The sequence below is a fragment of the Myiozetetes cayanensis genome, unplaced genomic scaffold (genome assembly GCF_022539395.1).
Source record: "Myiozetetes cayanensis isolate MyiCay16 unplaced genomic scaffold, myiCay2020 scf12, whole genome shotgun sequence".
NCBI classification, from domain to species: domain Eukaryota; kingdom Metazoa; phylum Chordata; class Aves; order Passeriformes; family Tyrannidae; genus Myiozetetes; species Myiozetetes cayanensis.
Window position 1 is genome coordinate 14,472,140 of NW_026086826.1, and position 13,997 is coordinate 14,486,136.

General features: G+C 38.6%; 1 protein-coding gene across 1 annotated transcript in view; it reads right to left on the minus strand.

The window, feature by feature from the left end:
• ZNHIT6 (zinc finger HIT-type containing 6) overlaps positions 1-13,997 on the minus strand; it is a 38,037-nt gene that overhangs the window by 20,947 nt on the left and 3,093 nt on the right. The window contains exons 6-9 of the mRNA XM_050307084.1: positions 13,272-13,375; positions 4,535-4,603; positions 3,659-3,739; positions 3,050-3,130 (exon numbers count right to left, since the gene is read on the minus strand). Of these exons, the coding sequence (XP_050163041.1) occupies positions 3,050-3,130; positions 3,659-3,739; positions 4,535-4,603; positions 13,272-13,375 (335 nt within the window). The remainder of the gene's footprint in view (positions 1-3,049; positions 3,131-3,658; positions 3,740-4,534; positions 4,604-13,271; positions 13,376-13,997) is intronic.

Here is a 13,997-nt window from a genome sequence, read left to right on the forward strand (position 1 = left end):
ATGTGCTGTGAAACACAGAAAACAGCCAAACTAAACCACAAACTCCTGTTTCAGAAACAATTGCAGGAAATACTAAAATCCTTCTGTAGCATACTTATCTTAAAACTAAAAGACTAACATTTTATAACCTATAATAATCCTGCTTAGATGCTCTCTGAAACACCACTGCTCTTCCTCAATAATATGCAATTGTAGCTCTAAAAAAGTATTTTTTTCAAAAGGTTCTGCTAAGCCTAAAAACAACATCTGATTTAACAGTGTATGTTTACAGCTTTTCTAGTATCTCATGCTCGTGGAGAAGAAATTTTTCTGGTGGCCATAGAAGTAGTGGATAGCACAACACTCATGTAGACTTACATGTATACACCAATCCCACTCCTTCAGTCTGCCCACAAAGCGATGGAAGAGCATTTTGACATATGGGAACACACAGCCTAAAATCTTGCAGAATGATGAGAAATTACTCTGAGCTGAGAGTGGCACTCAAGGCTACACAAACCAGCAGTTAACACATCCCCACTGTTAAAGAAACATGGATAAAGAAAGGTGAGAGAGTTCTGTTTGCACTCAGCTTTTGTTCCACACCCAAGGCCACTAAGCAGCAAGGCAGTCATGTTTCAGTCACAAGTACTTCCACTGCAATTCCAGGTATTGATTTATGGAATAAGGACCATTACCCCCCAGTTAATTTAACCAGGGGTAGAGAACGAAAAGGAGAAGAAATCAAAACAAATGCTCCCTTACTGAACTGTAATGCAACTACAGTAAAAATGTGAATTCCCTCATAGAGCCTTTGTCACAACAACTACACTGCACTGAGAGTGCTTGCTGGCACAGACACAGCTTATGTCGACAGAAGATGATTTTCTGCTGACATAGCAATCCCATCATTTCAAACAAACTTTGTTCTTTCCTTGCAGAGGAGGAATTTTCTACCAATATGCTGTTTCCTTGACCTGTCTGCGTTGCCCCAGCTGGACCTGCTCTGCCAACTTATATGAAGAATCACAAACTTAAGAATACTAAAGTAAATTTAATTTAACTTCATGAAGAATTCTCACTCAAATCTGTGAAGTAATAAAATGTTATAGAGACTTCAGAAGAGGAAAATGATTAAGTAACAATAAAATTGATGAACATAAGAAATAGTCAACTTTGATATTAAACTGTTTTTTTCCCAAGCCCTCTACATAACTTACAATACTCCACTTCCAAAGATCAAACGGTGAACTTTACCTGCTATTACAAACCCAACTTTTCCTTCTTTCCTAAAAAAGGAAATGTAAAAGACTAATGCTTATACTGTCAAAGTCTCTTGAGTTCCTCACACCACCCCAGCAGCAAGTAGACTAGGGGGCAAAGGAAGCTGGGAGAGGACACAGCAGGGACAGCTGATCCCAACTGGCCAAACAGACATTCCATACCATATAAAAACATGGTCAGTGTACAAGCTAAAGGCAAAGCTGGAGAAGCTTTTCCTACTTGGGAACTGGTTGGAACTGGGCAGTGGGTGGTGAGCAACTGCACTGGGCATCACTCGTTTTGTATATTCTAATTCTTTTATCATTATTGTTATCATCCCTTACTTTTCTGTCCTATTAAACGGTCTTTATCTCAACACAAGAATTTTTCTTTTTTTTTCCTGATTCTCTTCTCCATCCCACTGGGGATGTGGGGTGTTGAGTGAGTGCCTGTGCAGTGTTTAGCTGCCTGCTGGGCTAAACCATGACATCCAGTCAGCAGGGACCTCCTCAGACTCCCAAGACTTCTAATACAAGATCAAGAAAGGCCTTGCCATAACATCCCATGGGTCTTTCAGTACTCCAGGACAAAATCCATCAGGCCCCAGGGACTTCTGAACATTCAGTTGAAACAGTTGGTACCTGACAGTGTCCACAAATGAAAACTCACTATTCCCACACCTGTAACCCTCAGACACAGGGTACTGAGCAGCCCAAGGCCTTTCATGTTTTTTCCCTGCATGTAAGAACCATGGTTCCGTATCCTCAAATTCACTTAAAACCAAGAGGTTTCTAGTTGGCAACTCTGATGGCAAATGTTACAACCATATTTCAAATAATGATTGCAAAAAGAAAAAAAAATCAATCAAAATCATTAAAGAGTTTGGGCTTGAATTTCAAAGTACATTACACATTTTTTAATATTATTGGGGAAAAAATACAGCACAAACAGGAAGCTCAGTTACAACAAAAATTCTTTTAATATACCTTTATTCTACCCTTAGAAGTAACATATCATGTTTTAGGAAAGCATATTATTTAACATTTGTTACATCTGAAGACAAGAATGTACTTTAAGATGCCTAACTAGGAATCACTGGTCAACCACAATAAGCTATGATACTAAGCTGATACATATCCTTTCCAGTAACAATGACAACAGGGTGGAGTGTTCAAAATGGTATTTATACCAGCAAAAAATATTTCTTTAAAGTTTAATTTCCTTAAAGTTCAAGATTATTGTCTGTTCTGGAAACAAAGAAAACAATTCTGCACAAGTCTGAATTCTGGAGACAAAAGCCCACACCCAGAAATATGGTAACATGAAGAATGATGAGCTGGTAACTTTGAGAAAAATGTGTAATTTCAAATGCAGAGACTGGATTCTGATACATGCAATTTTTGCTGTAGTGACTTAAAAAGACAACTCCCTTCAACTATCACTTCAACTCTCTTGAGGAGGTTAACATACCAACAGAGGAACTTCCAGAAGGGAATGGATGTCTACAGTTATTTAGGACTTTAACACAAACCTATGTTCTGTTACACTGTCATGGGCTGCTGCAGAAGCAGCTCAGGTACAGGCACATTTACTCAATAACTGCACTGGAATTACAATGTTGACATAGTAAAAGACAAAGAAACAGTATTTTTGTTGAATAATTTTCAAGACAGTTCGTAACTACTCACTGAAGTTTAATCCATGAGATTACATAATCTCCAATTATAATACTGAAAAGACTAAGAAACGTGTTAATTCTTTTTGTTATTTTTAATCAGTAAGCACATAAACTGAGGAACCACCTTACCTTACAGAGTTTCTGCTCCTGTTTTCTATTTTCATTAAAATTTGTACATCTGACTGAGGAGATCCTGTATAGATTTTTAATCTGAAAAGAAAAATGAAAAATGCAGTAAAGGTGAAGAAACAGTAATATACCATGACTTTTCTTCCTATCATCCATAAGAGATGGATATCTTTTGCATGCCAACAACCAAAAGAATGTACCTTTTTTCATGAAGACAGTTTGCCACATACTAAGTATTTCCTATAAATGAGGGTTATAATTACTAGTACGTTTTTCTAATTACTCTTAAGAAAAGATTTACTGTCCCCTCGATTGAGGTTAATTATGGTTACATTTTTTAGAATTAGTTACTTTATTTGATCTTTATGCCATGAGTCGATTTCTTAATCTTTTCCTGGTTTAAATTTGGTGGTTATACCCCAGGGTTAGTTGGTTGGTGAATGTTAGGATCATACAATGTTTCATCACAGGAATTAAAGATGTACTGCTGACAGGGAACTCAGCTCTGCAAGCTGAAAGTGCAGCTAATTTAAGGTATTTATTCAGAACCATTCCCTTCTTTTATTAGTGCACTAGATGAAATAGGCAGAAAAGTTACTCAATACACACCTTTGACAAACTACAGGATCTGACTCCACTGGATCAATGTACGGCTTAAGGATATCAGCGAGTGTTTTATCGTCAGGCACCCTTTCACCAGAGATAAAAATCAAATATGTGAGACATGGTTCATCATGTACACAAAAATCTATTATGAGTCACCTGGAGGAACCTGTATATTTGCACGCTAGAGTGGCACAACTGCGCAGTTTATGGGAGGATAATAAATGTGTACCAATACTGCATAGACATCGGCAGCTTTATCTCAATTTCAGCACTGGAATTTCACAGGCATGTACAAGGAGTAAACAGATGCATCTCTAGTTTCTAACCCTGCAATAGAAACATGCTGTCCCTACAGCTCTAGAAGCAGACAAGGGCATATTTCTCACCCCTCTTCAGGTTAGGAAAAAAGGAGAAAGATTTGTCAACAAAAGTTTATTTTTCAGCCTTTTCAAAATGTGCTTGTGGGCTTTCCTACAAAGCAAACAATGCAACCATATCACCCTATATGAAGGTCAGCTCCAGCGTGCAAGCAAGGAGGGATGGCAAATCTTGCTGAACATCTGCTCCATGAGAATACAGTATTGTCACGTGTATGGGTATTGCTATTATGGATACACAAGCTGCTGTTTACATAGAGAAAAGGATTTACAACCAAGCATTCTGACTGATTTGGAAAGCCTGCTAGCTTTCAAAGAGGAAAGGACTATACAATTTCACAATATTTGTAAAAATTTAAATGCCCTTTTAATTAAGACTAAAATTAATACCCAAGTTTACCTTATGTAATAGAACTAGATAAGAATTGATCAAAACATTTTGCAATTCAACTTCAGCAGATTAATTTAACCTTTATAGAAATCCATTTTTCAAGCTCTGTACCGTTTTAAAGTGTATTCAGCGTGACAGTGAGGAAATACAAGCTTCAAATGCCAGTAGAACTTGTTCTCCCTGAAAAAAGAAATGGATATTCTTAGTGTCAGCTGATAACTGCTACTTATTTTTTCTATTATAAAGTTTGGTAGCCTACAACATGGGTGCAGGAGAAAATACATAGTTAAGATTTTGAATGGCTTCGAAGAATAAAAGGGACATGCAGAGAAGCTGAGATGCCCTTTGAAAGATGCAATGCTCCCATATCCTGCTGAACTTCAAGTCCTCATAGGATGAAAATCTGTTCCTTACAAATACACCAATTAACTGGCCAACAGTATTTCACATTTTAAAAGAGAGTATATTCCACGTGCCCTTTAATTTCATATCACACAGGACAGATTGTCAAACCTGTACAGCAATAACAGCCAGAAGTCCCAGCTGCAGCCAGATCCTCACAAAACACAAAACAGGGGACCCGCCTTTTCACAGCAGTGACGGCCTCAATAGAAAGTCTGTCATGGCCAAGGAAGGAAGTTGCATTCTGACATAACATGGATAAGAGAAGTTAGAAAGACTAAATATTTTACTGAAAGACTGTAAAGCTTTTGGTAGAGACCAAAAGTGATGTCAAATTCCTTTCTTCTGTGTGTTCGTTGTTAGTTTTAAGACCCATCTTCCCTTTCCAGCTAGCATAACTAATACCTGAGAACAGAAGTTACTGAAGCATAGTTCCAGGGATCTTAAGAAAGGAAGTGTTATCTAGAGGACACTTTCCTACATCAGGAAATCTCTTCTTGCCTTTTTGCTCATCTGCAGAAATCAATACTGACTTAAGACAAAGCATTTTTCCTCTTATTGCTCCAAATTCTCCCATTCAGTATGTTGAGTGTAACAATACCTTTCTAAAAGAATCCCCTAAGAGAAAGCACAGTCTAAAAGGTTCACGGTCCTTTGCTCTGGTTCAGAATTTTATATGACAAACAGCAAAAATTTAGAAATCAGAGGCCAAACATCTACATGAAGCATAGGAACGTCTAATGGCATTCTCCCTGCCTTTTTTTAAACTATTTTTTCAACACTATTTAAGACCAATGAATCACTGTATCCAGAATAATCAACATCAATTATGAAAAGATTCTGGTTCTACAATTAAAAGTAAACACAGTGTTGTTCCAACATGTTGTGTTATTTGTTTATCAGGCAGATGAAACATTATCCAGCAGGTTCTAGCTGGCTGCAGAGACAAATGTATGTGCATCCAGTAGCAAAACAGTAGACTTAGCTGCTAAGTTTAACTAAGTATTATATCAATTTTTAAATGCATGCACTTTTTATGAAGTGTTCTTACCAAATAAATAATCAATCCCTTACCTAGGTAAAGTCAGAAATGTTACCAAAAAAACAGCGAGCAGGAACACCAGCTCCAAAAAGCTAATAATTAGAATACAAAGAACTAATGAAGGCCAAGGTCCCCAAAGAAACATGTGCCTCAGTAGAGTTGTGTATCAGGCCTCGTGATTCTTCCCTTCTCTCTGCTCCTGTTTGTTAAAGTTGAGAATGAGAATGCCTTTCTTAAATGAGAAGGTGAAATTAAGAGCCCATCAGATCTGAAATAGGTAAGAGAACTGTGCAACCAGAGCTGAAGGATAACACAGAAAACACTCTTAATTACATAGCATGTATACCCACCCAGAAGCTGGCACAGTATCTGGCCCCATAATTTTTATGCTATTTTGCACGTTGGTATAGTACTGCCTTAAACTACCAAACTGCAAAAGGTTCTGAAATAACTCAGAATTAGTGAGTGGAATTTTGGAAGTTTTTTGCAAGATAAGTGAAACGAGGTTTTGCAATTCTTATCTTGATAGCTAAAGGGAGCATCAATACTACCACACAAGCAGAGCTAACTGGAATATCAATAGTGTTATGTAACCAGTTCAGCTCTCTTGTGATGAACAAGTTTGTGATTCCTCTCAGACATGTTAATATCTGTCGTTTAACATGGAATGGTATTATTTCAAAGCACTTTCTCAGGTAGACTTTAGGTAAAAGTTAGTAAGCTTTAGACACAGAAACAGGGTTACCATCATTAGCTGCAGGAAACAGTAATGATGGGCACATTTATTAAAATGCTTTTAAGGACTGTTCAGATGAGGGTTTTGTTAATAACTGAAGTGAGGCTTGCTAGTATTTTCTCATCTTCCACAACTTTTTCAAACAGACCATATTTATCTAGTCTAAGTGACCTGCCCTTACTTGTGATACGGACTTTCTGTCAAATTTTTAAACCAAAATGTGAGTCCTGCAGATCTTCCTCTCCCAAGAGGAAATAGACAAACTGTGACACAGCTCACAGAAACATGTATGTGGCCAAGAGAGTTGTCTCTAACACAGGCACTTGAAAAAAAAAATGTTTCAGAAAAGTGCTTCTAGCTGTCTGCTACCTGTTGTTGAAAAAAGAAATATTCCAGAAAAGTACTTCTAGCTGTCTGCTACCTGTTGTTAGGCATACTCTTCATGTGTCAGTAGAAACGGTCATCACAAAGCACATTCTCATTTCACATGCAAGACTGGTTCCCTGTGGGCTCACTGAGGCAGACTCAGTTCATCACTGCAGCTGTAAAATCAGCTTAAGAGGGTTCTTTTCAGACTTCCGCCCTCCCTCCCCCTTCCAGGCACAATCTGGTCTATGGAATAGTTCACAGAAAGTGCTATGAATCAGGGAAGCTGAAGTTAAAAAACTCATTCCTTGTCAAAAGTTTCACTTTGGAAAAACAGAAATGTTGATTTTTTTTTTCCAGCAAGCTAACACAAATTGCAGTTGACTTCATCTCTCTTCAAATGGAAGTAAATGGCAAGCAGAAACAGGCAAGATAGATTAAGAACAGGGTAGAAGTAGGCAAAACAAAAAGAAGTTGAGAACTAGAACAGCCTCTTCCCTGTACAATGAACTCTCTGCTGGGTGCCTGTTATTGAAGTGAAGCATCCCTCACCATCACTGATCTCTGCCTAGTTAGAGAACTGATGTCAACTGTAGATGCTATCAAAGCTGCTTCACAACAAGTTCTGATTAAAGTTAGATATCCTGGCTCCAGATCTCACTGACCTAATTTTCCATTATGGCTCATTAGGGTAGTATTTCCTTCAAATACAACGGATATGTATTATGTTCATTTTCTAAACGAAAATGCGTAATTGAGTAAGTCATCTGCAGTTGAGTAACAGCTCACTCCATGAAGTGTTCCATGCTGCTCTGCTGCCATGGAATGCCACTCCACGGTTTTTTGGATACCAAGAAACTAACTATAAAACTACCAAACACCAGAGATCTGGATGAGGCACAAGCACATCACTGATGTCAGTAAAAGGAGCATCACAGCCCATCCCTGCATTGCTTGGCTTCACATCCTATGCTGGCTACTTCAGAAGCATGGAAACCGATCACAGGGAAAAAGAGCAGCCAAGTATCTCTTCCCTTGCATGCGATGTAGCTGCAAAATATGTTCAGAACTGCACAGACTGTTTCGCAACCATTATTCTTCTAAAGCAAAGTAACTATCTACCTTTCATTTCTGCTAAAACTTCCAAAAACTTATTTTCTATAATCTACTGTAGATTTCACAGAACTACGTGTAAACGATTTTAAAATTTTTCACAGCAACAATGGAAAGATTTTTATTTCTGACGTTACAAAGACAGTACCAATATATAAAACACGGCTGTTATCTTAGCTGGCTCTCAGAACAACTGCAAAAATCCTCACCACCTTTTACAGTTACTGCAGTATCTGGGAAGATGCTCAAAGTACTGCAGGTACAGGCAGAACAGCAACTGGGCATTAAGGGACAGACCTACAAAGGATTTGGACATACCTGTTAAGTGCCTTGGCAGATTTTTAGAAGTTTTAATGTTTACATAGTTCTCAAACATTTATGAAATATCTCATAAAGCTTAACTTTCTTACCTAGGTTTCCTCAGAACATTTCCTCCTAGTTTAGCCTAGAATGCAGCAGAAGGTTTAAGATATATATAATCTTTTTAAGTGTGTGTATATATGTATGCAAACTAAAACCTATATTGACAAAAATTTTAAATTCCTCACAACCTAAGATACCAACTGCAGTTCTGGCTCTGCAGAACTACTTCACTGCCAGCTTCTCAAAGATAGTGATTCACTCGTGATTTTGCTTCTATTTAGCAACTAATATTCTCAAAATGTTTTAAAAACACTATACAGGACATCTTGCATCAAAGTGTGAATGCTGTCGTATTTCCTCTCTGTGTCATTTTGGACTCATAAAAGAGATTAAAAGGACATGAAGAAGTTTAATGACAGACCAGTTGTCCTTTCATCTGACAATACCCAGTACTCTCATATATTGCACTGAAGTTTAATAAAAGTACTGGGTGTTCAGTATGCATACTTTTGGATAATACTGCCTTCCTCAACCTTCTTAAGTAATGAAGATTCAGCCCAAGTAAGGGAAGACATTCTCTTAAAAAATTAAATTAAGAGAACATGTAGAGATGTGATTTCATCTCCTCTGGTCCCCTGAAACTCTGTGTTCCTAGTGCCAAATTGACTTTCTGTACTACTAACAGAAGCAGGAAAAAGAGGATGTCTCTGTCTTCTTGAAACTTTATCAAGCTAATTCCTGGATTTGAAATATACACAGCAAAAGTGAAGTATTTCTACTGAAAGTTTGTATGTTTCCTAGTTACAGTAAACAGCCAGACAATCAGTGAAGACACTGAAGTGCACTTCCTCTGTAAAACATGTGGTCTTCTATCAGGGGGCCTCAGAAGAGCAGGGACGTTACTAACCATGTGTGCTGCAATATCAAACACACCAGGCTTGAACTGAGAGCCCTGTGTAAATCAAAGGGACACTGTCAAGGCAGAGTAACCTAAACTATAACAATAATCTTTAAAGATTAAAACTACTGTCTCCGTTACTTATGCAAATAAAATTACCACCAGATTCACTATGAAAATTATGCATTTCAGTTGCAAAAAACTAGAAAAAACTAATTCTAAGGTACAGAATTCACATGGGGATGCCCTGAAAAGCTACTGATTTACTGAAATGCCTGAACATCCTGCTCTCTGACCAGCCCAGAGTAGCATTCCTATGCCTGAGAACTTACTTTAGTGGGACCAAGAAAGCAAGCAAAACGATGTACTAAGTAACAACTAAATTCAAGTTTAACAGCTCCCCCAGTGTAATATTAGTCCAAAACCCAGCTCAGAAATCTCCTTGTTAAATTCTCAAGATTGTCAACACTTCAAACAATTTATTTTAATTATTCCTATCTAAGTTAAGATCAGAGTTGACATTTTAGGGCTTTCAGGTGTACCTCACAAGTAGCTTCTGTAACACTGATATTCTCTAAACTGATGCTAAGCCCCGATCTCCAGACTATATTTTGTTCTCACAATTAAATCAAAGGAGAGAGAAAATGTAAAAGCTTCCTCCTTCTCCCACACATATCCTCTGACCAAATGTTGTCCAGCTGCAGGCATGCCTTCCACAAGGGAAGAGACTTGTAGCCCTCTGGGCTCTCTTGGCAGGGAGGAGAGGTGAAAAGGATTTTGTCTGGGAGATGTCGTGAATGGAGCAGGTAGGAAGCTGGGTGGAGATGCCTACGACAGTGCAAACAGCAGGGAGGGTCGGAGCAGGGCAGCACAAGCTAAAGAGTTGAGAGAGCTGCACTGCTCCATTTCAGTCTCTCACTACTGCCATCATCATCTCCTGCCAGGGAACCAGGAGCCACAGAGTTGCAAGGTCTCTCCATTCTTCTTGTATCACCTGCTGGCTACAGCTTCCCAGTTGCTCCTCCGTGCCTTGTCCCAACCTGGCCACGTTCTCCACCCCTTTCCCAAAGGCCTCCTATTACAGTAAGTCATCCCACCAACTCCACAGCAGAATGCATCCAGTGGGGAACTTTCAATTCTATTGGAAAATAAAGGCACCACAGGAAAAATAGGATGAAGCAGCACATTAAAAATAATTTATAAGTCAGATGTACCATGAGTTCACAAACTGGACGCAGACTCTACTTTCTAATGACCTTCCATTATCTAGGTATTCAATATGACAAGTTAGTCTAATCTGCGTGTTGCCCAGCATTGGCACGTATGCTTTCACAACATCAAATTTAGCAAACAAACTAATGGAAACCACAAAATGAAAAGGCTGGTTAACACATTGAAACAACACTGATCTGTCCTCCAGAGTTGGCAAGGGCAGGGGATGACACAAGAATACATCTTGTACTTCCTAGTTTTGGATTACTCTCGTTCCTGCCTTGTACAGCCCAACAGTTGGCTTGCAGGGAGAGCGTGAAGAGGACATCAGAGAAGACTGTTCTCAGTTTTCCACACACATATGTTGAGCAGTTTCCAACCTCCACCCTTTGGAGCAATCTCTTTACAAATCTCAACTGACAAACAGCATGAGAAGAGGTTCAGATCTATAGAAGAGGGACACACTAGGCCCTGAGCTCATATAACTGACACGTGACTATTTGCACAGTTTTACCCAATCTGAACGTAATATTCAACAAAATGTTATGGGTGTCATGAAGTCACATGGGACAGGTGTTAAATGCCTGATATTCACTGGTTTGATCAAACTTGATTCCTCAGGAACCCATTTAAGAAAAGTCAGTAGAACAAGCCAATTAAAGAAAAACAAAACTAGCTACCAAAAAACCCAAAAAAGAACCCCAAAAACCAGGATAATTTTTAATCTGCATCGTTGAATTCAAACAGCCCATTGTTGTGTGAGCAACAGTAGCAGCAATAGAGAGGAAATGTATCCGTTGTGTAATATTCACTGAGCGTATTCCATACCTCTGGACAGCCTCTACAGGAAAAAAACAGTTACTTCCTATCCTCTTCAGAACAGAGAATGTTATCATGTTCTTTCTAGTGGGATGTGAAAGCCCCAGAAAGGTTACCATTCCACATCAACAACAAAAGTGCCCCATGACTTTACAACTGATAAAAACCAGCAAAGCATTCTCCCAGTCAGTCTGTGAAATATTTCCGTGCCTATTTGCCAAGAAGTCACCTCCTTGCCCCATTTTTAAATCTGCTCATGTTCAACAACAAAAAGCACACGATACACATGAAAGCATAATCTGCTCAAAGCTTAGTTTGTTCTCAGCTAAAGCTATGCTTCAGAGTGTACCCAAAAACGCTTTCTGGAGGAAAGAGAACATGGTATATGAAAGCAAATTTCTCCCAGCACAGCACTGTACCATGGTCAGGATCTTCTCAAAAATGTCAGCCCTCTCTGTATTTGTGCTCTTTCCATTCTTCTGTCCTCTTAGCTACGGGATGCAGCATCCCTGGGTTTCCTGCACTTGATCTTACAGACTACTCCTTGTTCTGTACTTGTTAAGGGTGTTCATGTTGTTTTATCCATAACATTAAGGAAATTCCCCATGAACGTGAAACTCAGCTCTAAGCCAGAGATATTACAACAGCAGGAGACAAGTAAAAGGTATCTGTAAAATGCAGAGCATGCAGCCAAGGAAAAGAAAGTCAGTGCAGAGGGACACAACCTCTGCAAGTTTTGGGATTACAACCTGGTCTGTTATGATGGGAGAGCCTCAGGGACCTATTAATTTGGGGTAGAGGGAAGAGAAAATACCTCAGATTTCCATTCTTTTCACCAGTTCACTGTGGGTTTTCTCTAGTAGAACCAATAAAATATGTAACTTTAAAAGGTTACACTTCTACACCTATTTTATGCCTAATGTTCTTCTGAAACCTAATATACTTACAAAAACCATACCCTGCGCTTTTGCCCCAAAACAGCTTGAACAATACAGGTGAGTCTACTAAGAAGTTTCCAGCTGGTTATTACTCTGTCAGAGACAGACCTCTGGTGGCCAGCCAGTGCCTGACACTGCAGAGCACACAGCTACCAGAACAGAGGGAAAAATACATCCTGAAAACACAACTTGCCACCAAAACTGAGACCATGAAGGAAACAAGCGAAGGAGCCATCAGGGGGATCCAGCACAGCTCACTGCAGTGAGAAGCTCAGAAGGCATTTATATTTGCCCCAATATATCACTGAGCTGAACTCTAGACCTGATTGCTGTCACAATAAAATACTTCACAATTTGTTTTTACTGTGAAAATACCTTAAAATACAAAATCTAGATATCAGAGAAAACCCACAGAGCAGATAAAGGGAAGAATATTTAATCTCCTAAGCCTTCTCCCTGAATTCATATCTGACTGTCTGCATTTGTCTAAGCTGTGCTGTACCAAACATTCACATCCTCTAGCACAGGCAACTCCCATCACAGTATGCAACTCAGAACTGTATTGGAAGCACCTCTTCAGACTTGAACTCAGCCTTTTCAGAGAGAGGAATTTGTGCAAGCCTTCTGCATCAATCCCCTATCATAAAACTTTGAAGAAGCGTTTTCTTCTTCCAGCAACAAAACTCAACGTTAATTAAAAGAAAAAAACACACCTACTATTACACAATGTTAGTATTTTTCAAAATAAAGCATCAATGATGTAAGCTGTTAAACTGAGCTCAAAGAGCATAAAAAATGAAAACCTGAAGCATGAAATATTAACTCTACATAGTTTTTACAAAAAAGAACGTGCATCTAACAGATTTTAAAAGCAAGTGTATTGGTATGAACTCAAATTCTCATCATTTTATGCTTAGTGAAAACAAAATATTGCTGACTGTAACCAACTGAAGACTCACGTGGAATTGAATGTGGTTGAATTTTCTCTTCTTTTTGTAAATCCCACAGGCAGTGTTTTCAGCTCAATATTACACCCTCGAGCTTTGTTTCTCAAGCACTGTAACTGGCAAAAAATAAAAACAGTGTTTAAAAAACTCTGAATAATATATTAAAAACCCGAAAGTTATAATAAATATAATAATATAATAAAAAGCTGACAGGAATTATTAGAAAATTGTGGAAAAGGCCATATTTAACATAATACTTTGAATTAAAAAAAAAACACCTTTCAGGAGTAATTTTTCTATGATTAAAGAAGAAGACATCAATGGCCTCTTCATAGTAAAAGTTCTTTAACATACCATGGAAGTCACAACCTGCTCTTTTGGGTATAATACCCCCATGTGGCTGCTTTTTGGGCAACAACCCCGATAGCAGAAGGGATACACAAGCACCATCTCAGATATTGACAAATTCTGATTTGAAGGTAGCACTACAGGTATCATCCTATAAACATACCCAGTACCACACCCCAAAGACTGCTACCTATCTTACCATCTTCAGCCCATGTTTTCAGGACATCATGGTACCAAGCACATACACAGAGTATGACTCCAGTCTGAGGGAAAGCTGGAGTCTTCTGAATTTATTCTGTCATCAACATGAGTTCTCTCCAAGTTCAGTGCTATATTTAAAGATGTCTTCACAAGACTGTTAAAAAAATGGCCCTGATGCCTTTTTGTGAC